Below are 24,230 nucleotides of genomic sequence, written 5' to 3' on the forward strand. Positions count from 1 at the left end.
TAGAAAGTACAGGTCTTTTCTGAGCCACAGTGTCAGCAAAGAGTTCAATGTCATACTAACTTCAGAGGCTGATGTATTCCATCAGTTTACCCTGATAAACTAACCACAACTTTTGTCTTCTATGAAGTTAGTCAAGCCACTAAAGTTTTTAGATGCATGCACAGGTATGTTCTTATCCATTTACTACAGGCCTGAGCAATAAGCTTCAACAAAAGAAGCCTTCAGTGCCATCCTTTCTGCGTATCACTGAAATACGCAACACAGATGCCACTTCAAAATCTCCAAGGTTCATTGCAAACAGCACACCACATCTGGAAGGATTTCTAGGGCCTCCTTGACAACTTTTTCATATCTTTCACTCACTTGTGCAGTAAACAACAAATATTTCACCTGGCTGTGCATCCGTATTGCTTCTACCTCCTTGGAAAAGGGCCATACAACATAAAAAAATGGAAAAGCTTACAAGGGAAGCAAACAATCACAAGCAACAAAAACTGACTAAAAATTCACTTGGAAGGAAGTAGACTATTCACAGTTCTATGACCAATGGCAGTGTGAACTAAATCTCCAGAACGGCAGTAACAATAGAGCTTGCCTTTGAGACTGATAATCCCAGCCTCAGAAGGTCTTAGGCTATTTCCTGAAGGACTTGATCAAGAACAAGGACAAAGCTAGTTTCATCTCTAACTTCTTGCTCTTGCTTGTTGGAAACATTCACAAGCATTTTTGCAGTAGGGTGCTGGACCTTTAAAAGAAGTCACACATCTTCGTCACTAACATCTCACCTGGATTGTAGCTCCTGGTTTTTCCTGTGCCTCCAGTATAAGCTCCCTAATTTCAAGATATATCTAAAGATACACTGAATGCATGAAGTAGGAAAAGAAGGCAATACGAATTAACTTAACTGGGTAAGTTCTCTAAAAGCCAAAAGCACAACCACCTATGAAAAAAAAAAATAAATCACAAAGAACCAAACATCCCTGGAAGTCTTCAAAAGACGTTTAGATGTAGAGCTTAGGGATATGGTTTAGTGGGGACTGCTAGCGTTAGGTCAGAGGTTGGACTCGATGATCTTGAGGTCTCTTCCAACCTAGAAATTCTGTGATTCTGTGATTCTGTGATCTCCCCTGCAACATATATTGGATATCCTTGTTATTGGTTCTGTGCTATTTTGACAGTGTGCAGAGGTTTCACTGTCACTTTTGCAACATGAGAGAAGCCTGAATTTAGACCTTTAAGCTGAATTCACATATGTGTATCATACAAACAAGATCTCTACATTACAGTTTAATTCTAGTGTTTTATCCACTTTGGGAATGCACTGTTTTCCCCCCTGTGGTGGTTTTACTCAGGTGGGCAGCCGAGCCCCACCACAACCACTCTCTCACTCCCCCTCTCCTCAATAAGGAAGGGGGAGAAAATACAACACAGAGAACTCAAGGTTTGAGATGAGAAAGGTTTAATTAAAGGGAAAGGGAATGGGGAGGAAAAAAGAAACAAAGGAAAAAATAAGTCCACATGCAAGCACAGAGAGAGGGAAAAAAATTATTCTCTACTTCCCATCAATGAGCGATGTTCGGCCATGTCCTGGGAAGCAGGACCTCAAAACACATAGTGGTTGTTCAGGACGAACACCCCCTCCCCCACGAGAGCCCCCCTTTTTGTTGCTGTGTGTGACATCAGGTGTTATTGAATATCCCTTTGGCTGGTTTAGGTCAGCTGCCCTGGCAATGTCCCCTCCCCATCACTTGCCCACCCCCAGCCTGCTGGCTCTTGGGGGCTTGCAAGGAGTCCTGATGCTGTGCCAGCACTATGCAGCAACAGACACAACACTTGAGTGATTATCAGTGCTGTTCCAGCTATGAGTGCAGAGCACAGCACTGTGTGGGCTGCTGCAGGGAAAAGGTGACTCCAGCTGAGACAGAGCCAACACACAGTCTAACACAGAGGTGGGAAGTTCATTCCTTCTGAAAATCTTTATTTCATGAGTTTCCTGAGGGCATCCTTAATCTCCTGGTTCCTCATGCTGTAGATGAGGGGGTTCAGTGCTGGAGGCACCACTGAATACAGAACTGCCATCACCAGGTCCAGGGATGGGGAGGAGATGGAGGGGGGCTTCAGGTAAGAAAACATGCCAGTGTTGACAAACAGGGAGACCACGGCCAGGTGAGGGAGGCACATGGAAAAGGCTTTGTGCTGGCCCTGCTCAGAGGGGATTCTCAGCACAGCCCTGAAGATCTGCACATAGGACACCAGGATGAAAACAAAACAACCAAATACTAAACAAAGACAAACCACAAGAAGCCCAGCTTCCCTGAGGTATGAGCCAGAGCAGGAGAGCTTGAGGATCTGGGGGATTTCACAGAAGAACTGGTCCACAGCATTGCCTTTGCAAAGAGGAAGAGAAAATGTGTTGGCAGTGTGCAGGAGAGCATAGAGGAAACCACTGCCCCAGGCAGCTGCTGCCATGGTGGCACAGGCCCTGCTGCCCAGGAGGGTCCCGTAGTGCAGGGGCTGGCAAATGGCCACGTAGCGGTCGTAGGCCATGATGGTGAGGACAGAATACTCTGCTGTCATCAAGAATAGAAACAGAAAAACCTGGGCTGCACATCCTGCATAGGAAATGGTCCTGGCGTCCCACAGGGAATTGGCCATGGATTTGGGAAGAGTGGTGGAGATGGATCCCAGGTCGAGGAGGGCGAGGTTGAGGAGGAAGAAGTACATGGGGGTGTGGAGGCGGTGGTCACAGGCTACGGCGGTGAGGATGAGGCCGTTGCCCAGGAGGGCAGCCAGGTAGATGCCCAGGAAGAGCGCGAAGTGCAGGAGCTGCAGCTCCCGCGTGTCTGCGAATGCCAGCAGGAGGAATTCAGTGATGGAGCTGCTGTTGGGCATCTGATCCCTTTGCTCATGGGGTGCTGCCAAAGGAATAAGCCCACTCATAAGTTAGGACTGCTCCGATCCAATCTCTTTCCACTCCTTGCCCTCCAGTCCCACAGCATCACCAAAAGCACATGGCCACTCACCTTCCTTTCAGCACCCTCATGCACCTCTGTGGCTGGAGCTCTGCTTCATGCTGGCTCAGGGCACCGTGAGGAGCAGGGTCTCTTCTCCTGAAGGACTCAGCCCTGCTCTACTCTGGCTGCCCCCTTGGAAAGCTGCTGAGATATTCCAAAATTCAACATTTACCTCTCATGTCACCAACTTGCAATGTAGAAGGGCTGCTCAGCACCTTCCAGCAGAAGAAGCTCCTGGGTGTGCTCTAAGAGGTTGCCTGCAGAGAGCCAGCTCGCTGCCCAGCCCCACGCACCGTGCTGTCAGGTCCCACGCACTGAGGTGCTCCAAGGGACCGGGGCTGGACAAAGCTGCACAGCAGGACCTGCACTGCTGTGTGGGAGCTGCTGCAGGGCGTGAGGGGCAAAGCAAGGGCAGCGTGGGCAGTAAGGGGATGGGAGAGCTCCCCAGCACTCCCGCTGGCTGGCGACAGGGCAGACAGGTTGCACTCGGGAGCTTCTCCTCCTCGGGCTCCAGCTGCCAAGGAGCTGACTCAAGCCAGGAGCCCATGGCCTTGGTGACAGAGGCTCTGCTGGCCAGGAGACAACAAGGACTTGTGCCACCAAAGGCCTCTGCACTGCAGGGGCAGGGGCAGGGAGGCGTCTGAATCTCCTTGCCATGGTGTTTGTGGTAGCAGCCCTCTCACCCCGTCTGCTACCTAAGGCTGACCCTGCAGGTGGCTGTCTCCCTGTCCCCACCTCTCCTCCCTGCCCATGCTCACATACATGCCCTGGATGCTCACCCTACTGTGGGAAAACCCTGCTCTGGAGCACATCCTCCTCTACACCAGAGAAACTGGGAGAGTCCTGATGGGTGCTCTAGGCTGTGGGACATGCCAGCTCTACCAGGCACTCACCTACACCATCCCGCAGCCAGAGACTTGCTGGGTGAAGGCTGGTGAAGATTCCTCTTGCAGTGAGCTCGCAGTTGTCCTCCCACCCTATGCTGCCTCCAACCTCTCTCTCTGTTTTCTCCTCTCCCCTTGTCTCTGCAGCTCTGCTCACTTGCCATAAGCTCCCTGTGTCCCAGGAGCCCAGCCCAGCTCAGCAGCAGAGGCTCAGCCCAAGGTGTCACTTGCTCTGCCCCTCTTGCATCCCACAAGATGTCCCTGGGGCTGCAGGGCTGATGGCTCCTGAAGGCAGCAGAGTCGCTCCTGGGGCACCTACTTGGAAGCAGACTGACACAGTCCCTCTCGGCCCCTATGCACACTGGACAGACTGAGTCCTGCAGCAGGAGTTGCCCTGCCAGTGATCTATGTGATCTATGGAAGGCGTCAGTGTTCCCCCCTGGGAACCCCTGGTCCTGCCCCAGTGTCAGGCAGGACACGGGCAGGGCAGGCAGGGATCCCGTGGTGCAGGGCAGGGGTTCAGCTGGGCCAGTGCTGCTCTCTCTCAGCTCTCATCAGTGGCCCTGAGGCTGGCAGCTCCCTTCCTGCAGCCCTCAGACCCCCAGCAGCAGAGACCCCTCTTGCCTCTGCTCGGTGCAGAGACAGTGGGTGCCTGCGGGCCAGCCCCTTCCCTGAGCTCCCCCTGGGTCAGCAGGTAGGGAGGGGGGCAGTCAACGCTCACTCACACACCAAAAACAAACCAACCTTGTTGGCATTGGAGGTGCTAGAGCTGGTCCCATCCTTGTGCATGTGTCTGGCCCTTCTAATGGGGCACAAGTGGGACAGCCCCGCCTGTCTGAGCATCAATTGCAGGGCGCTAGGGAGAGGGCCATTTGTCCAAGTGAGAAGGCACCAAACACTGAGGGCATTAAACCTGCCCTGGGCACACAGTTCCTTGCAGAAAAGCCATTGCTCACAGAGGGTCCTGGGCTCTTGGTAAAAGGGTGTCCCATTACAGGTCCATGCTTGGCCCTGGTGGCACAGCTGAGGTGCAGCTGCCCAAACGCGTGCCAACGCCCTCAGCCAGGAAGAGGCAGGGGGACCTGGAGCCCCTTGTGCTGTTACAGGATGGGGACACTTAATGGAGATGTGGCAAGGAGCTCGTAGGTCTGGTGGTGCTGTAAAAGACACACGCAGCTTATTCAGGACCTAAAACTCATCAGAGCACCACAGGAGAAGCTGATGGTGGTGACATTGTGGTGAGGCTTACAGATGTGCTGAAAAAGTGGTCCAAGTCTTGTTCAAGCAGCCCATGGACATCTCCAGAAGAATGACTTCATCGATTACAAGAGACTTGAATTTCCTTGGCATTTCCTCATCAAGAATCCATGTCAGGGTGCTACTGTGAACCAAGGAGTGCTGGTTCCTTGTGGTCCAATGTGAAAGGAACAAGTTCTCTCAGAAAAGACAGCAGTTTTGTTAACGTCCCTGAACAGGTTATAGGAATATATCAAATCCTTTCTATCCCCCAGTGCTGGAAAATGAGACAGAAAGTTCTCACGGGTTTTTGCTTGCAGAAGTGTCCCCATGGAGGGCTTTGCCAGATCCTCGGCTGCTTCCCGCGTTGAAGCCCAGCTGGTCTCCCAGGGCTGGGGAGTCATTTCACTGACTTCACAGACTATGCCCGGGTTCTCCAAATTGCACTGGTGCCAAAGTGAACTTGCTCCTTTCTGTTCAGGTCCTCTAAGAGCAAAGGATAAAGCTGGAAGAATAACACCTTCCCCAGCGTCCCCTCACATCGTAGAGGAAATCAGAAAGGAGTTAGCGAAGGCAGCACCTGGTGGGTATATTTCACTCTGTGCGCCATAAGTCTTGAGAAGCTGAGGTTCTAAATCCGTGTGTGGACGCACCGTAACCTGCACAGCAGGAAGGGATGGGTCAGAACGGAGACACTCCGTTTCACACCTAGCAGGCACTGCTGAGCCCCAGAGATGGCCGAGCGCCCCTGCTGCCGCTTGTGGGTCCAGCCTGGTCCCAGGGGCAGCCTCTAGCCCAGCATTACCATTACTGGTCCGAGCTGTTGCGTGCAAACATTGGTATCCAGCCAGCAGCAATGGGCGTTTGCTTGTAATTGTGCCCACAATATGGTTCAAGGAGGAGCAGTTACTTACATTCCCACTGTCCTGCTTTCTTTCTCAAGGGACAGACAGTCAGACTGTGCCGAAGGACGCGCTTTGGCAAGGAAGCAGTCGCACGCTGCCCCTCTCTGACAAAGGAACAGAGGCAATGCGGGCAACTGCCACCCCAGGTAAAGGCTGTTTCTTGGCCATCCGCTGTCACCAAGCAGAACCAGCATGCGCGTGCAGGTTCTTGCCCTGTTACCTTGCACCTCTTGCTCTTGCACCTCATGGCAGCAGCCAAAGCCCAGAGTGTCAGTAGGCAGCAAGTGTTGCAGAGGAAGGCAGGAGTGGCTCCCTGGGGATGGCTGTCTGCCCTGGGCTGTGACAGCATGTGACAGCAGTGCAGCGGAGAGACGCTCACAAAGCTCTGTGGCTGTGGTTAGAGAGGGGTCACCTCCCAGCGCACCCCGCTCCCAGGGATTTTGCAACTTTGCACTTGAGGGAACGAGGCCATGTGAAACCCATGGAGCAGACGCTGGGAAACGGGACCCCTCCCTCCGGTGTAGCGCGGCCCAGAGTGATGCCCTGACCCAGTGCAGATGGGGCACTGCCTCACTGGCTCTCCTGTGCTCCTGAATTCCCGGTAGTGCACAGGACACAGCAATGTCCACAATTGTTCTTCCAGGCGTGGATGGGGAGAACAATGCAAACACTGCAGAGCCCCCAAATTTCCGAAGTTACTGCATAGAAGGCGCTGCGGCATTCTTGGTTCCCCTCCTGCTTGTGACAGTTGCCTGCTGCGTGCTTATCCGGCGCTGGAGGCAGAAAAATCAGTGAGTTGTTGTTCCCACACTCCCTCTCCTTCTCCCCCGCTCCCAAATTCTTTTCCTTAACTTTGTTAACATTAGTATATGTCTGCTGCTAGCCAGGTAGCAGTTGTCTTTGGCGTATTGTGAAGTGAGCAGTTAGTTTTTGACCAGACTCTTCTGAACTTTCTGCTGTCCGCTGCTTTAGCTGGCCTCTAATTCCTGGGTATTCTGTTCTGGAGCCAGTTTTTCTGTTGCTGCTCTTAGCTAAACGTGGTCCTTCCGCAGCAAGAGCAGAGCCAGGGACAGCCGTAGGCAAAGGGCCTTGCCTTGGAGAGTGACATCTAATGTGTCACAGCCGCACCTGAGCGCTGCCAGCGTGCGTGTCTTCAGCACAGACAGGGCTTGTGTGTTTAATTACACATCCCAAAGAGCGGATGGGCAGCACCTCACCGAACAGTGAGCCGAGGCTGCCACCTTGTTGGGCCAGGGCCAGGGCCAGGGCCAGGGCCAGGCAGGGAGCTGAGTGCTGGTCCTTGCCAGGCGCTCTGGGGAAGGGCAGACGGTGGTTTTTGGGGCCTGGCCATGCTGAGCCCAGCTATGCACCCCTGTCTCTGCGGGGGACAGCACGTGCAGAGCAGGCAGGTGAGGATGGCCGGTGAGGCGCTGGGGAGGAGGCGAGCCGGGGAATGTTGTGGAGGGGAGCAGAATCCCAGCCCAGGGCACATGGCGCCCCAAATTCTGCACAGAGCACTGCGTGCCCACAGCTCACGTACAGCCACGTGCCTGCACCCCGCTGCCTCGCACCCGCCTGGCACCGCAGCCGCAGCACGGCCTCAGCAATTCCTGTCCCCGCAGGCGCCTCGCCGCAGCCCAGGCAGCCCAGAGCGACAGCCGTGGCCGCTCCTTGAGCCCGTCCAGGAGGCCAGAGCACCGTGCTAGGCCTGAGAGCCAGGCCCGACGCCAGCGGCCACCAGCAGTGCCTGGAAGACCTGCCCGCCTGCCACCAGCCCGGCCTCCGCGGCCTCCGCGGCCCCCACGCCCTCCACAAACACCATGGAAGGCACGCGACGGGCCCAGCGCCCCCCAGTCCTCATGGGCACGGGCACCGCCCCCACGGCCCCCCCCACCCTCCTTCAAGGGCTGGGGGAGGCCCCCCCGGGGTGCAGCCTGGGGCAATTACTGAGCCCTGGGCTGCAGCTTCAATAAATATCCAATAAGACAGCACAGCAGTCCGGCTCTTCTGTACAGCAATCCCCGGGAACACGCAGCAGGACTTGGATGGAGAAGTACCCCTGAGGGTCCTGGTGAAATGTGTCCATGCCCACGGACACCATCATTCTTAGGTCTGGGCCCTAAAGAGAAGGGCTTGGGCCCTAAAGAGAAGAAGGGTATGGGCCCTGAAGAGAGGGATTTGGGTCCTAAAGAGAAGAAGGGCTTGGGCCCTAAAGACAAGGGCTTGGGCCCTCAGAAAGGGTTTTGTGCCCTGAAGAATTAGTGTTTTTTTTTGCCCTGAAGAGAAGCGTTTGGGCCCTGAAGGGAAGGTTTGGGCCATAAAGGGAAGGGTTTGGGCCCAAAAGAGAGGGGTTCGGGGCAGAAAGGGAAGAAGGCTTTGGGGCCTAATGAGAAGGGTTTGGGCCCTAAATAGGAGGCATGAGGCTCTAAAACTGAGGGTGGAAGCCCTCTGAAGGAAGTTTTAGACCCCAAAATGAGGTATAGGAGACTGGAAATAACACTGATTTAAAAAATTCTAGTCTTTGGGCCATAAAAAGCAGGATCTGGATCCAAACTTGATATTTTGATAGTAAAACAGATGCTTTGATCTTCAAACTGATTCACTGGGCTCTGTAAAGCAGTTTGGGGTTTGGATCCTTAGAGAAAGCTTTGGGCCATTACAATGGGGATGTGAACACTCAAATGTGGCTTTGGGTTCCAAAATGAAGGCTAATGGTGCTCCAGTTGCACCATTAGGAGTGTTTGGGGGCACTGGGTGCACTGGGGTCCCCCTCACTCATCCTTTTCCTGTACCAGTCACACCAGTAGGTAGGTCTCGGGGCTCCTGGGAGGTACGGTGGACACCCTTATCCTTCAATTAGGGGGTACCCCCCGCTGCCACCCCCTTGTCACGTCACCCCAGTGCTGACCGACAGAGTTTGGATGGTGAAACTGGGAGCCTTGGACCCTTAAGATGGGACCTGGACGCTAAAAGAAGGTTTGGGGTCCTAAAAATGAGGGTCTGGGCCCTTAAAATGTGGCTGTGAGTGCTCAGACGGACACTTTGAAATCCCAAACCAAAAACTGGGACTGTGGACCCCACCGTGGTGTTTGGGGCCCTGAAATGAGGATTTGGGCCCTACAACGAGCCCTTGCTCCCTCAGAGGTCTCATTATACCCTACAAACGAGGCCATGCCTGCTTCAAAGAGGGCTTGGGGCTTACTGTGGAGATTCAGCCCCCCACAATGAGACTCTGTGCCCTAAAGAGAGGGGCTTGGGCCCTGAAGACAAGGGCTTCAGCCCCAAAGAGAGGTGCTTGGGCCCTGAATAATAGGTTTTTTTTTGCCCTAAGGAGAAGGGTTTGGGCCCTGAAGAACAGTTTGTTTGTTTGTTTGTTTGTTTGCCCTGAAGAGAAGGGCTGTGGTGGTTCCACTCGAGTGGGCAGCCAAGCTCCACCACAACCGCTCTCTCACTCCCCCTCCTCAAAGAGGAATGGGCAGAAAATACGATGAAAAGGGCTCAAAGTTGAGATAAGGACAATGAGATCACCAGGTAATTATCGTAAGGGGCAAAACAGGCTCGGCATAGGGAGACAGTAAGATTTATTGCTTATTACTAACAAGCTAGAGAAGTGAGAAACAAAGGAAAGAAACCAAAAGCACCTTCCCCCCATCCACCCTCTTCCACCTCTCCCCCCGAGCGGTGCAGGGACACGGGGGAATGGGGGTTATGGTTAGTCTGCAGCACTTCTTCTCTGCCGCTCCTTCTCGGTCACTCTCATCCCCTATGCTGTGGGGTCCTCCCACGGGATGCAGTCCTTGATGAACTGATCCGGCGTGGGCTTCCCACAGGCAGCAGCTCTTCCAGAACTGCTCCAGATATGGGTCCGTACGACGGGATCCTTCCCTCAGGAGCAAACTGCTCCAACCTGGCTCCCCCACGGGCAGCCGCTCCTGCCAGACCCCCTGCTCCTGCGTGGGCTCCTCTCCACGGGCTACAGGTCCAGCCTGGAATCTGCTCGGGCAGGGGTCTTCCACAGGCCGCAGCCTCCGTTCGTGCAGGGCCACCTGCTCCACCGTGGTCTCCTCCACGGGCTGCAGCGTGGAACCCTGCTCCACCGTGGTACTCCATGGGCTGCAGGAGGACAGCCTGCTTCACCATGGGCCTCACCACAGGCCGCAGGGGACTTCTGCTCCATGCCTGGAGCACCTCTCCCCATCCTTCTGCACTGCCCTTGGCGCCTGCAAGGCTGTTCCTCACTCCTCTCACTCTCCCAGCTGCTGTGTATCGCAGCGGTTTTTGGGCCCTGTCTTAAATATGCTCTCACAGAGGCACAAAACAACATCGCTTATTGGCTCAGCTCTGGTCAGCAGTGGGGCCCTTACCTAACATGGTGCAGCTGCTAGATCCTTCTTACAGAAGCCACCCCTATGGCCCCCTGCTACCAAAGCCTTGCCACGTACACCCACTAAAAGGGCTTGAACCCTAAAGAGAAAAAAGGGCTTGGACCCTGAAGAGAGGGCTTTGTGTAATACACCATAAATGTTTGTTCATTGTCTTTTGTATTATAAAAACAAGGAGTTCTGTTTGAGGAGCGGGAGTTGGGAAAGCTCCCTTCTCAAGTAAGGAGCTGTATAATGCTTGGCTAGACACTATGAAATTCTTTTGCTTAATGTAACAAAAAGAGAACCCCCTCCCCTTCCCTCTTTCTGCATCTCAGTTGCCTCTTTTGTTCAAAGACACTGTTGCAAAGCTCAGGTAACCCCCTCCTGATAAGTCGCTAAACTAGTGTAGCAACATCCTGCCTTCCTGTCTCACGCTGGGCCAACATGACCAAATAAAACAAGAAGTTGAACCACAACACCGAGGAAGACTACGGCCTTCATCTTCACGACCACCAGAGGGACAGACACGACCGCCTAGCAACAGTGCGCGCAGGCGCAGAACATACCAGGATGTGCTGCGTAATCCCGGAATTACCAAGCTATAAGAAGGGACCCTGGCGGGGGTGAGGTGCGCGCCGTTGGCGGATCCGAGACTCCCCGGCCGCCCAGCGCTGTTTTGCTTGCTGCTTGCTTACTCAATAAATTCCTTTCTATGATTATTACAGTGCTCTCTGAAAAATTAATCAAGGGGGCAACTTATAACACCCCCCCATGTCCCCACATCCCTCCCCATGTACCCACGTGTCCCACGTCCCCCTCGTGTCCCCATGTCCCCCAACATGGGCAGGAGGAGCTCCCAGGTGGCTGATGCCAGCAAGGAGCAAGCTGCTTGCACGAGGCGTTCCACGTTAGACTGCTGGGAGAGATGGAGGCTGGGAGGGGAGCACAGCGGCCCCTGGGACAGCGCAGGAGGAGGCCTCAGCACCCGGCGTGTCCCGGGTACAGCAGAGTCATGGAAATGTGCTTCTGACATCTCTCCTTGCCGATTCCAGAGAAACGGCCTGAACTGCCACCCTTCCCGGGCACCTTGAACGTCATTTATCAAGGAAAAGTGCAGCCCTGGAACAGGAAGGCCGAGCAGAAGAAGGAGCCTTCGTTGAGGTGAGGCTGGAGGCTCCGGGAGGGGGGGAGGAGGCTGCCGGGAGCCCCCCACTTCTCAGGGCTGGCCCCTCTGTTTGGGGTCTGCAGCCACGGGCGCTGCATGGGGAGGTGCAAGATGGGGCCCCAAAGATGTCGTGCAGGTGGATGAATTCTTTTCGCTTTGGCCTTTCGGCAGGCTGCCGCTGATGCCCAAGCTGCCTCCTGCCATAAAGGAGCTTTTGCGCGGAGCTTTTGCGCAACCAGCTGCAGACAGGAACTGCACCCAAAATAGAGCCCAGGAGGAAATCGAAACAAGAGCCCAAAACAGCACCCAAAGAGCAGGCGCAAGACCGGGGCTGGGCAAAGGCTGAAAAATCTGCAAAACAGCAGAAGAGCAAGGGCCAAAAAGCAGCAAAAGCCCCTCCTGAAGTCAGGAAGCTATCCAGCCTGGAAGCCCTGCCAGAGACGGAGCGAGTGAAGCGCCCCGAATCTCAGAAAGCCCCAGGCACGCTAGAAACACCCATCGTGTCCATGCTGTCCCTGCCGAGCTCGGAGGGCAGCATGCCTCAGGAGCCCAGCGACGACAGCGGCAGATTCCAGCGAGGGAGCTCCAGCTCCCAAAGACTGCCGAAGTTACGGGCTGGGAGGTTCTGGTCCGTGCTTCCAGACCACCCGGAGATGGAAGCATCCAATTCCAAGCCCTCTGCTTCTGGGACAGGGACACACCAGGGGGCAAGTTCTGAGCATCAACTGCCAAAGCTCCTACCCAGGCCCTCAGCGCTGTTGCCTATAGGTGTTAGAGCCAGGCTGCACAAGGAGCCCAGCGACCCCTCTACTACTGGGTGTGGTGTAAATGCCTGAAGTAACTAGGAAAATGAAACTAACATTCCCATTTTTAAGGAAAAGGTACAGCATTGAAGAGGCTTTCAGGGTAGGGCATAACTGCATTATCTGAGCATTCCCTAGGCTCCCAACCTTAGATGCTATCGCGCTGGGGAAACTTGGTGTGCAAGCTCTAAGGAACAGCACGGAGCGTAGAGTGGAGTGGAGACACCACGGCTAGGCTCTGTAATCAGGTGGGGCCTCGATTGTTCCTGTGCACAAAGCTGCCCTTTTTGCCACCCTAAGCCAAAGACCTGTCATGTTTTGACAAGTGCTGTACCCTAGTGTACTTTTGGCTCTTTATAATATCATTATAATACCAAAACACACCTCCATCCCAAAAGCTACCCGCCTCCAAGGTGCGACCACCCCTCACTGAGCATGCGCTCTGAATTTCTCGGAGCGTATTACTTTAAACAGAGATGGGAAAACTTTACACCAATCATAACTAAGAGATGCTTGACTAGAGCCACTCAAGCTCCACCTAAAAGATAGAAAATAATATAAATTGGCCCAAGAGAAAGGGGATGTTAGGGAAGATACCACCGTCAGGGGAGATACCATCCCGAGGACAACATCCTTAGGACCTCCTGACTCCTGGGATCAGTCGATGGGCTGAGCCTCTCTTCCCCCCCCATTGGGACACCTTTGGGTGAGACCTGAATACTTGCTTATAAATCTCTACGGAGTCTTTGATCCTTTTAACGCGTTTATTTCTAGGCTGCACACCTGTGACACCTGTAAACACCTGTAACACCTGTAACATCTATCAACACCTGTAACACCTGTAACATCTATAACATCTATAACATCTATCAACACCTGTAACATCTGTAACACCTACAACACCTATAACACCTGTAACATCTGTAACACCTATAACACCTGTGTATTTTATGCATACTAGCTTGCTTTTGCAGACAGTCACTATCGCCGGCAATCCAAAAGAACCTGATTATCTGTTGCTGTAATAAACCATACTTGATTGCATTGTGATAACTCTCATTAAGTGCAATGAGGGTGAGGGTGGTTATCCGTGGTAGTTCAGTGTTCTGAATCTAACCAGACCCCCAGACAGTTAATGCATTTTTGGTGAGTGTCCGAACGGACCCCCAGACCGTTAATGCGTTTTTGGTGAATGTCTGAACGGACCCCCAGACCGTTAATGCGTTGATGGTGAATGTCTGACGGGACCCCCAGACGGTTAACGTGTTTTTGGTGAGTGTCCAACTGGTTCAGTACTCTGAATCCGACCGGGCCCATAACGGTTAATCAGCTACACCCCTTAACGCGACACTGGGACAGTGACAGAAGAGGGGGCCAGCTCTTCACAAATGCAAATAACAAAGCAAAAAACCCAGGCTCCCGACGCCATGCCCTGTATCTATGAGAGCCCTCTGTTTCTGGGACACAGATACACAAGGGGGCCAGCTCTGTGCATCCTCAGTCGCCAGAGCTCAAACCCAGGCTCCCGACGCCGACGCCCAGTCCACAGTGAGCCAAGCTTTGATTGCTCGGAGCTGCAAGAACGCCGTCAGAGGTGGCAAAAGAGGTGAGTGATCCACATCCCTGTTCCCTTGGGGGCTCAAGCCTTGGAGGAAAGTAGTTCTGGGGACAGCGGGGCCTCTCCAACGAGATCTCAGTTTTGAGCCGGGGGTTGCTTCGATCCAAGCAGAACCTTCGGCTCCTCCATGGCTAGCCTCAAGTCCCTCAAGCTCCCTTCTGTTGCCACGCAGACACACCAGGCACACACATGCAGACACACGTTATTTGGCAGCATTTAGAAGGCCTAAGGAAGCAGGAGGCTGCTCTTGGCCCGAGAGGAGTGTGTGTTTGCAGCTGGGTGCTGGTTTCCAGGCCGGGTGGGAAGAGAGGGGCTTTGTGGGTGGGCCTGGCAGAGCTGAACCCTGCTGCTGGCCGGGTCTGGGGATGGGGTGAGCAGAGGGAGGGAAACGGCGGGACCTGAAGCCATCCGCGGGGCCCGCGTGTGGGCAAAGAGCCCCAAAAACCTGTAGCAGTTTTTGCTCACTCTCACTCCCTTCACAGAAATCCATCTGACAGCGGATGACGAGACAGTGGAGGAAACATGATGATGTTTCCAGCTGAGGGACCTTCTCCACGGCCTCCATGGCCAGGAACCTCCCCTTGCTGGGACAAGAGCTGGGAAGCTGCCCTCAGAGCAACGTGGAGAAAACCTGCACGTCCCTGGAGGGGAAAGGAGAGGATGCGACGGCAGCTGGGGAGAAAAAGACAGCACCATTTCCATCCCGCTGGGCTGCGCTGCCACAACGGAACCTGCCAAGTAAAATGATTTTTCCAAGTGCTTCTGCTCGTCAAGTAAAATTCTGCACAGCAATTGCGGCACTTAAGACTCATTTGGGTTTGAGGGGGATTCTATTGCTCGAGAATTTCAACTTTTGATGGCTAGCCTTGTTTGGGTAAATGCTCATCGGTGGCTTTTGATGGCAAATTGCAGGCTTTGATGGTCAGCTTAGTCCAAGTACTGAATGCTTCTGCCCCTGAGCCCCGCATCTGAAACTCCCAGCAAAGAATCAGCTAACGTTTGCTGCTAACACTCTAACCTTGCTTACCCTTCCGTCTTCCCTCGACATTTCTCTCTGTATTTTTTTCCCGGACCTGCTCCTATTTCTTTTTGCTCTGTTTCTTGACTGTGTTTTCACAGCCCTCTGCACCCTTTACTCATCAGCCCTGAGGGAAGTGGCAGAGTTGAGGGCACAAATCTTTTCCTCGCCTATTTCCAGGCTGCTGCCAGCCCACGGCACCGCTCTGCTCGGTGGTCGCTCACGCCACACGCGCCAGCGGCTTTCTTAACGCTCCCCCTGAGGCCTACTGTCATCATTTTGCCTCGACTCCCCCCAAATCCTCATCCCAGTGGCGGAAGGCTCTCAAGCACCTCTTGGTGCAGGGGAGGAGGAGCAGCAGCTGCTGGAGGAGCTCTGTTTCTCCCACCTCAGTTCTCCTGGAAAAGCTCTTCCTCTGTGCTGGCTTCTCCCCTTCTGCCGTGGCAGTGCCCCCTCCTGCCTCGTCCTGGTGCTTCCCTGCTCTGAGAGATGGAGCAAGGATGTTCTCATCTTGACACCCTCTCGGACCTCCCTACCTCCTCTTCTCACTCCTGGCCACTTTGGGACAGCAGAGCGGGAGCAATTTGCTCAGACACCAAGCGATGGGAGAGACCTGGGAATCACAGAGAGGACAGAACTGACTAATTAGACAAGCAGTCACTTTCTCCCAGGAAAGAAAGCAAAACGCTGCAGAGACCAAGGTCAGCAGCAGGAGAGGGGGCGTATTCTGCCCCCCACCTACTCCTTGCTACCTGACACCCAAGACCAAATAGGCTCTTTCCTACAGGAAATAGGAAAGGGCTGTTTAGAGCTGGCTTACCTGAACCATCGCGGAAGGACCGGAGCCCAGTCTCTTGCTCTCCACGTGCTGCTGCCTCAGCACCACGGAGGAGATGGCCATCTCCTTTTGGGGGGGTGTGCGCGTGTCTACCTTCTGGGGATGACTTAATTCCAGGCTGCAAAACATTTAAAAAGTCAACCTAAGATTTCCCCTGGAGGGCAGAGCTGTGTCACCCACCCCAACGGCTCCATCGACCACAGCTTCCCCCAGCACCTCCCAGTTGGGTGACCCCAAACTGGAGACACACGAGGCCAGTGCAGCCGTCGAGGGACCCAGGTGGGCTGGGACACCGGGGACAGGGACCTCAGGACACTCACCCATGGTCTGGGGCAGGAACGGGCCCAGAACTGGGGGCAGACACCACGTCCTGCCACCACCACCCAGGGGTCCTGCTGTCCCCACGGACCCAGAGAAGGCCCCCACTGCTCCCAGGGAGCCCATCAGCAGCACTGAGGGCAGACCCAGCCACGTGCCGGGCTTTCGGGAAGTTTTTCCCTCAAAATCACACAACACAGCACAAAGCTGTCACCTGCTGCAGTTCTTCAACATCACTTTTTAGCCCCAGCGTCACTGTGCCAACACAGGCGCAAAGACACCGACGTCACCAGCAGCACGTGGAAATCTCCCCCACCCCCCTATCCCTTTTAGGGAAAATGGTTGCACATCCTGAACAGTTCTCTACGTATTGATATTGTAGAGACTCACTTTAGAATAGAATAAATCTTGTGGTTAACAATTAATGAGAACAAAGTAAATGACATCTTGTTATCTGTTGTCCTTCTGTTATGGTGAAGCATCTTGTTATTTGAAAACATCCCGTTATCTGTTAGCCCTCAGTCAGGCTGAGACTGGAGATAACTTGAGTCAACTGTCTGCTATGTCTTGTTAACTGAGACATCCTGTTATCTGCCGACCCTCAGTTAGGCCGAAAGCCAACTCAGCATTTTTACAGCTCGGGAAACAACTGATTAAGCAAAAGGTGAAAAGTGCATCACGAGGAAGACCTACGGCCTTCCTCCCAAAGACCACTGCCCACATCCCGAAGACCCCGGCCCACGAGTCTTGGAAGGCTTTGCGCAAGCGCAAGGACTGATAAGCTAATTAGCATACGAAGCGAGAGTAGGCGGGCTTAGGTAATGAATATGGATAGGCACTAATAGAATATTCACTGTTTCGCTGTATAAATAGGAGATAGTTTGCCGCTTCCAACATGCACGATAGGCGGAAAGATCCCCCGGGCATCCAGCGCTGCAATAAAGAATATACCACTTCAGGAAATCTCGGCTTTGATCTTTAAATCAGGATTCCTACTGCCAAGCAAAGCCCTGTTCAGTGGAGGCAAAATGGGTCCAGAAAGGGCTTTTCCACTCCTTGCTGACTGGGAAAAGCTACAGAAGAGTTGGTGCTGGGTATGGGCACGGAGGGCTGGAAATGGCAGAGCCACAGAGACAGGTGGTTTTTTTGTTTGGTTGGTTGCTTTTTTGTTTGTTTGTTTGTTTGTTTGTTTTCCTCCCCCAGAATCACAACTTTTGGCTCCCCAAGGCTGGGGCTGGCCTGCACGGGGAGGAGCAGCTGCGGCAGCCGGCAAACGCAGCCAGAAATAACCCAGAACCAGCAAAAGCGAAGAAAACCACCCGAAGCAGAAGGCGACCTCCTTTCTCACCCGCTCCCTCTCTGCCTTTCTCAGCTTTTCACTCACAAAAATGACAAACGCGGCTTAGCCAGGCACCACAGCCTGCGGCTCAGCACCAAACCCAGCAGATTCCGGTTTTCAGAGGCTTGGAATTCCCCAAACGGGGGCTTTTTCACGCATTTTAGCGGCCCCCCCTCAGCCAGAGACCACCCCCGGGGTCATTTTTGGGGGACTGTAACTGTAAAGGAGAATAAAAACGCATACCAGCCGCACCCCTCTGGCCTCAAAAGGGCGGCCGCGCGCGTGGGGAAAGCCTCCGTGAGGGGACGCCTCTGCTCACAGCGCTGCCCCCTGGGCCCCACAACCAAAGAAAAGAAGAACACGAAGAGAAAAAGACTAAAAAGGGGGGAAAACGGGGAAGTGGGCGGGCCGGGGAGGCTGCAGCAGGGCTGCGACGCGTGGACGAGGCGGCGGCGGCTCTTCAGCGCCTCAGCCGCGGCCCGTGAGCGCCGCCATTTTGGGGAGGAGGGAAAGCGGCGGAGGGGGCAATGGGCGGGAAAAGCCTCGCCCCTGATTGGCTGGTGATGGCTGGAGGCGGGCAGTGGCAGCCACTCAGGAAGCGGGGCGGGCAGCAGCCGCACCTTGATTGGCTGAGAGCTGCCGCCTCAGCGAGGGCGAGAAGCGGGAGGCGCCTCCGGAGCGTGCGGACCCCAAAAAGGTACCCCCCAAACACCCCCAGGGGCCCCAAATCTCCCCAGGGGGCCCCCAGAAAAATCCAGCCCTACCCCGCGCGAGCAGCCCCCAGGACACCCCCCCAAAAAGCAGGTTCCCCCCCCCCCCAAACACCCCTCAGAGGCCCACCAGGGCCCCACAGACACCGTCCTGGGCCCCCCCCGGCCCCGCCCAAGCACCCTCAGGGTCCCCCCCAGCACCCACCAGGGCCCCCCCCCAACGCCTCAAGTCCCCCTCCGCAACCCCCCCCCGAGAAAATCCTCCAGAGCCCCCCAACCACTGCCAGGGCCCCCGCCAAACACCCCCCGGCCTCCCCAACCCTTCCCCAGAGCCTCCACCCCTCCCCCAGACTCCCACGCAGCCCCAAACTCCCTCCAGAAACCTGCCAGGGCCCCCTCAGCTCCCCCCCACAATCCACCAGGAGCCCCCAAACCTCTCAAGCCCCCCCGCAAGCCTCCCCAAACACCTCCTGCAGACCTCCCTCCACCAAAACACCCCATGTTCCCCCAGTCCCATATGTGCCAATGTCCCCCCACGTCGCCCCACTCCCATACGTCCCCTCCATGTCCCCCATATCCCCTCGGGCCCCCAGTGTCCCTACCACGTCTAGGCATCCCCAAATCCCATGTCCCACTGCAGCCCCACGCGTCCCCCCCCGTGTCCCCATGTCCCCCCAACCCACGTCCCCTCCGTGTCCAAATGTCCCCCCGGTCCCATATGTCCCAGTGTCCCCCATGGCTCCACGCCCTCCCCCCCTCAGGTCCCACCAATCTCCCTCCACCTACGATTCCACTTCTGAGTCTGCTCTGATTTCTCTAATTCTAGGATTCTGGGATTTCTCCTATTCTGCCATTTCTGCCATTCCGCGATTCTATTCCTATGATTCCAATTTCTCCAATTTCTCCAATTTTAGGACTCGATTGCGCGACTCCTCCGATTCCTCCGACTCTTTGATGTCCTCCCCCCAGCACAGAGGTGCCTGGGCAGGCAGCAGCCTGTTGGTGCCGCCGTCACCGCGGGCAGCAGCCAGCACTGCCCGCGTCACCACGATGTCACCGCGACACGGCCATCGACAAGAGGCTGCGCGATGGGTCCTGCGCCAGAGGTACCGAGACGTTCGGGCAGGAGGAGCTCCCAGGTGGCTGATGCCAGCAAGGAGCAAGCTGCTCGCACGAGGCGTTCCACGTTAGACTGCTGGGAGAACAGTGCTATGGAGCACGTCTCTGCGATATGAGGCGTCAGTGACCAAGGTGCGAGCACCCCCAGCACTACAGGAGCGCGGCTGACCCTCATCTGGGGCTTTCTGTGGGGAGGACCTGGCTCTGTGGTCAACTCGGGGGAGTCTCCGTTTGGGGACGGAGATGTGACAGCTCTTTTCCTCTGCCACCAAAACGCGGGGGCGGGGGTGCTGGAAGGCTGGCAGCCACCAGAAGCAGCACGTGACCTGATTTTCTTTGCCTTCCAGAGAGCTCATGTGTCTGGGATGCACTGTCAGCCTCCATCCGGGAGCACCTCCAGCTGAGCACCGGGAGCACCTCCAGGACCGAGCAGAGGCCAGGCAGAGGACATTTGCCATCTCCTTGCTCCTCCCCTGCAGGTCCCCCAGCTGATGGACATGGTGGTGTCGCGGGTGTCAGCCGTGGCCTCCCTGACCTTCTCTGGCCGTGTCATCGTCTTCCGCTCGTGACCGCTATGGCCGCTGCTCGGGCTCAGTAGCGTTTGCTCCTTGCACCCATGGGTGCCCAGCCAGGGAGGTGGATCTGAGCGGACAGATGGAGGAGCTGAGGCAACGCCTGCTTCCCATCGAGGCCTGGGCTTCTTTGTTGCCCACTTCCCAGGACGGTTCTTGGGGACGGGGCCTCTATGGCAACGTGAAAATGTCTCCGTGAGATCGGGGGCAGTGGTGGTGCCCTGGGTCACGCCGATCTCTTCTTTTGCCAGCTTTCAAATGGACAGAGCGCCCCAGCTATCACCCAGGGAGCAGCTCAAGGCCCGCAGGGACGTCGGGCAGGAGAAGGAACAGGCTGTGTTGTCGTCTTCCAGCCAAGGTGAGAGATACAAAGCGGCTGCTGGCGCCTCTTGTGCCACAGCTTCGCGCCAGCTCAGCACAGCCTCTTGTCTCCGGGCCTCCAAAATGGAGCCCCGGCGTGTGACGTGCCCAAGGTGCCCGGCCCTGGGTGCTGCAGGAGGTCGGGGATCCGAAACACCCCTAAAATTGGCTGTACCCAGCTCCTCTCTGCCAGAACTTGGCCCCCAAACCACGTCACGGCCTAAGATTGAGCCGGCTGAGGCTGGTGCCAAGGAGGGCCGAGGCCCCTGGAGATGGAGGCTGGGAGGGGAGCACAGCGGCCCCTGGGACAGCGCAGGAGGAGGCCTCAGCACCCGGCGTGTCCCGGGTACAGCAGAGTCATGGAAATGTGCTTCTGACATCTCTCCTTGCCGATTCCAGAGAAACGGCCTGAACTGCCACCCTTCCCGGGCACCTTGAACGTCATTTATCAAGGAAAAGTGCAGCCCTGGAACAGGAAGGCCGAGCAGAAGAAGGAGCCTTCGTTGAGGTGAGGCTGGAGGCTCCGGGAGGGGGGGAGGAGGCTGCCGGGAGCCCCCCACTTCTCAGGGCTGGCCCCTCTGTTTGGGGTCTGCAGCCACGGGCGCTGCATGGGGAGGTGCAAGATGGGGCCCCAAAGATGTCGTGCAGGTGGATGAATTCTTTTCGCTTTGGCCTTTCGGCAGGCTGCCGCTGATGCCCAAGCTGCCTCCTGCCACAAAGGAGCTTTTGCGCAACCAGCTGCAGACAGGAGCTGCGCCCAAAACAGAGCCCAGGAGGAAATGGAAACAAGAGCCCAAAACAGCAACTGGTGCAAGACCAGGGCCGGGCAAAGGCTGAAGGATGTGGAAAACGTCAGGAGAGCAAGGGCCAAAAAGCAGCAAAAGCCCCTCCTGAAGTCAGGAAGCTATCCAGCCTGGAAGCCCTGCCAGAGACGGAGCGAGTGAAGCGCCCCGAATCTCAGAAAGCCCCAGGCGCGCTAGAAACACCCATCGTGTCCATGCTGTCCCTGCCGAGCTCGGAGGGCAGCATGCCTCAGGAGCCCAGCGACGACACCGCTACTACTGGGACACAGACGGACCAGGGGGCCAGCTCTTCAAAACTGCAAATGCCAAAGCTCAAACCCAGGCTCCCGACGCCGACGCCCAATCCACAGTGAGCCGAGCTTTGATTGCTCGGAGCTGCAAGAACGCCGTCAGAGGTGGCAAAAGAGGTGAGTGATCCACATCCCTGTTCCCTTGGGGGCTCAAGCCTTGGAGGAAAGTAGTTCTGGGGACAGCGGGGCCTCTCCAACGAGATCTCAGTTTTGAGCCGGGGGTTGCTTCGATCCAAGCAGAACCTTCGGCTCCTCCATGGCTAGCCTCAAGTCCCTCAAGCTCCCTTCTGTTGCCACGCAGACACACCAGGCACACACATGCAGACACACGTTATTTGGCAGCATTTAGAAGGCCTAAGGAAGCAGGAGGCTGCTCTTGGCCCGAGAGGAGTGTGTGTTTGCAGCTGGGTGCTGGTTTCCAGGCCGGGTGGGAAGAGAGGGGCTTTGTGGGTGGGCCTGGCAGAGCTGAACCCTGCTGCTGGCCGGCCTCGAGAGAGGATTTGGGAAGAGGCCGAGAGAGAGCCTACAGCTCAGAAGTTACGGGCTGGGAGGTTCTGGTCCGTGCTTCCAGACCACCCGGAGATGGAAGCATCCAATTCCAAGCCCTCTACTGCTGGGACAGAGACACAGCAGGGGGCCAGAACTCCTTGTTTTTATAACACAAAAGACACTGAACAAACATTTATGGTGGGGTGCAGGGGCTCTCTGTGGGGCATGGCCAAATCCCATTCCCAGGGATTCTGGAACTTTGCTTTTGGGGGAAAGAGGCCATGTGAAGCCCATGGAGCAGACACTGGGAAACGGGACCCCACCCTCCGGTGTACTGCGGCACAGAGTGATGCCCTGACCCAGTGCAGATGGGGCACTGCCTCACTGGCTCTCCAGGGCTCCTGATTTTTGTTCAGTTTTGTCCCTCAGGCTCCAAGTGTGCTTCGAGCAGTGAAGGTGGGCAAGTACCTAAGAACTTTTAGAACTCCAGAGAGCAGGGGGAGCAAACCTGAGACGTGGGACTCTCGGCATTATGGCAGGGAAAACAAAGGATGGAGGAAAAACAAAGCTGAGAGTCAACAGGGAGGCTCCATGTGCACTGAGTTGCAGTGACTTTGTCAGATTCCGCAGCTTCTGCTGAACCTCAGGAAGCATTGCGGCCTGAGGATTTTCACTTGCTCAGAGATGCTACCCAAATGAAAAAGAACACTTCCTGGCAATGTCAGACCTCCTGTGGGATTACCAGGAGTGCAGAGGACACAGCAATGTCCACAATTGTTCTTCCAGGCGTGGATGGGGAGAACAATGCCAACACTGCAGAGCCCCCAAATTTCCGAAGTTACTGCATAGAAGGCGCTGCGGCATTCTTGGTTCCCCTCCTGCTTGCAGCAGTTGCCTGCTGCATGCTTATGCAGCATCGGAGGCAGCAAAATCGGTGAGTTTTGGCTCTGGCTCATGCCTAGGTCCCTCATCATTGCCTGAGCCCCTTCCAGTCGCTGCAGGTCACTAAGGAAGAGGTAGATCACACCATGCGAGGGGAATGTTTCTCTTCTGTGTTTGATTGCAGCAGTTGTCGCAGGCACTGGCTACTCAATACCTCAGCGTGGTGTGGTCCACGAGCCTCAGGGCAATCCGCCAGGTAATTAAGCGGAAGGAAGGAGTATCTAGGTGCTGCAGAGCCCAAATGTCAGCCAAGCCAATCTCTGCAGGTGGTACAGCATCAGCATCGCTCCAGGGATGGGGGCAGCAAGCAGGCGCTGGAGATGGGTGTGAGTAGGTTGGGGTACTTTCAGGTTATTAGGGTTTCCTTTCTTTGGTTGTTTTCCACCTCCTGTCTTTTGCAGGGGTGCAAATGCTGCTCCCTTCTGTGGTGGAAGCGGGGCCTGTGGTACCGCCACTGGTACCGTGGAGCTGTGATGGGGAGCCAATGGTGTGGCTGTCTGTAAGGGTCCCCAGGAGGTGCGTGTCTGGGGTGCTCGTGGTGGGCTGGGGGATGCTGGGGCTGGTGCTGCTGGGGCTGGAGTTGCCAATACCAGCACGGGGTGGGGATGCTGGTGCTGTGCGTGCTGGCAGCAAGTTGGGGATGCTGCTAGCAGTCCTGGACAGAGATGCCAGTAGTGGTGCTGGGGCCCCATGGGGATACCAGTACTGGAGCTGGGGGCAATCAAGGTGCTGGAGGTGGTACTGGAAGTGGGACGGTGATGTTGGTAGTCGGGTGGTGATGCTCTTACTGGGGCCATGCTGCTGGTACTAGTACAGCTTGGTGGGGCAGCGCTGCTGGTACTGGGACAGCAGTGCACGTAGTGGGACAGCTGTGCTGGAACTGGGATGGTGACTGTGCAGCACAAGACGCTTACTGTCATTATTTATGACCGAGTGGTGCACATCAACATCATCACTGGTTTCTCTGGTCATCACAGATGAGTGTGCTGCTGCTTTTACAACCGCGCTGGGAGACTGGTCAGCCCCTTGGAAGTAATGGCCGCATTCAGAGGCGGGGAAGAAGAGAGAAGAGGTTCAACAAAAGGAGCAAAACCCAGCCACATTTCTCACTGTGTCTTCCTTCGCAAAGGAAAGCGCCCTTCGAAGCCCGCAGACACCGTGTCAACTCTTCCAGCTGGCTGCCAGCCTGCGAGTTGACACCCGCAGAGCGTGAATGCCATCACCTTGGCAATTTAGGGAATCATTAGGTCTCAAAGACAGATTCTGCATCCAGATAAATCACCACTGGAAATCGGGTAAAACAAGAGTTTCACCTGAAAACCTCTGAGCAAGAAGCGTGAGCAGAGGTGCAGAATATCTGCGGAACTCTGCTGTGACACTGTGCCAAGCCGTGAGGTCACTACACCTCTCCGTGACGCTGCGAGGGCCATGAGGTCCCAGCGG

General features: G+C 55.6%; 3 protein-coding genes and 1 long non-coding RNA gene across 12 annotated transcripts in view; 3 read left to right on the forward strand and 1 right to left on the reverse strand.

The window, feature by feature from the left end:
- Nucleotides 1-11,914, forward strand: part of LOC311425795 (uncharacterized protein) — a gene marked incomplete at its 3' end in the record, with an annotated part of 311,807 nt that extends 299,893 nt beyond the window's left edge. The window contains exons 2-3 of the mRNA XM_084501806.1: nt 11,456-11,564; nt 11,740-11,914. Coding sequence (XP_084357932.1) covers nt 11,456-11,564; nt 11,740-11,914 — 284 coding nt within the window. The remainder of the gene's footprint in view (nt 1-11,455; nt 11,565-11,739) is intronic.
- Nucleotides 1-24,230, forward strand: part of LOC311425839 (uncharacterized protein) — a 329,482-nt gene that overhangs the window by 300,047 nt on the left and 5,205 nt on the right. For 2 of the 9 annotated variants that reach the window (XM_084501866.1, XM_084501868.1), the window contains exons 2-6: nt 19,811-20,261; nt 20,663-20,771; nt 20,947-21,473; nt 22,912-23,113; nt 23,765-24,220. The gene's annotated coding sequence lies outside the window, so the exon portion shown is untranslated. Of the gene's footprint in view, nt 1-17,469; nt 18,200-19,004; nt 20,262-20,662; nt 20,772-20,946; nt 21,474-22,911; nt 23,114-23,188; nt 23,304-23,764; nt 24,221-24,230 lie in introns of those variants that run through there. The other 7 variants (XM_084501861.1, XM_084501863.1, XM_084501864.1 and 4 more) reach the window with 7 other exon arrangements.
- Nucleotides 1,978-2,892, reverse strand: LOC311425792 (olfactory receptor 14C36-like; the record flags this gene model as incomplete). Its single annotated transcript, XM_084501803.1, has 1 exon — nt 1,978-2,892. One exon carries the CDS (start codon nt 2,890-2,892, stop codon nt 1,978-1,980), a length of 915 nt encoding a protein of 304 aa, XP_084357929.1.
- LOC311425823 lies at nt 5,689-8,027 on the forward strand. Its single transcript, XR_014686430.1, has 4 exons — nt 5,689-5,717; nt 6,078-6,185; nt 6,683-6,830; nt 7,662-8,027. It is a non-coding gene; the product is annotated as an uncharacterized lncRNA (long non-coding RNA).

The sequence above is a fragment of the Aythya ferina genome, assembly GCF_964211825.1.
Source record: "Aythya ferina genome assembly, chromosome: 34".
In the NCBI taxonomy this organism is placed as follows: domain Eukaryota; kingdom Metazoa; phylum Chordata; class Aves; order Anseriformes; family Anatidae; genus Aythya; species Aythya ferina.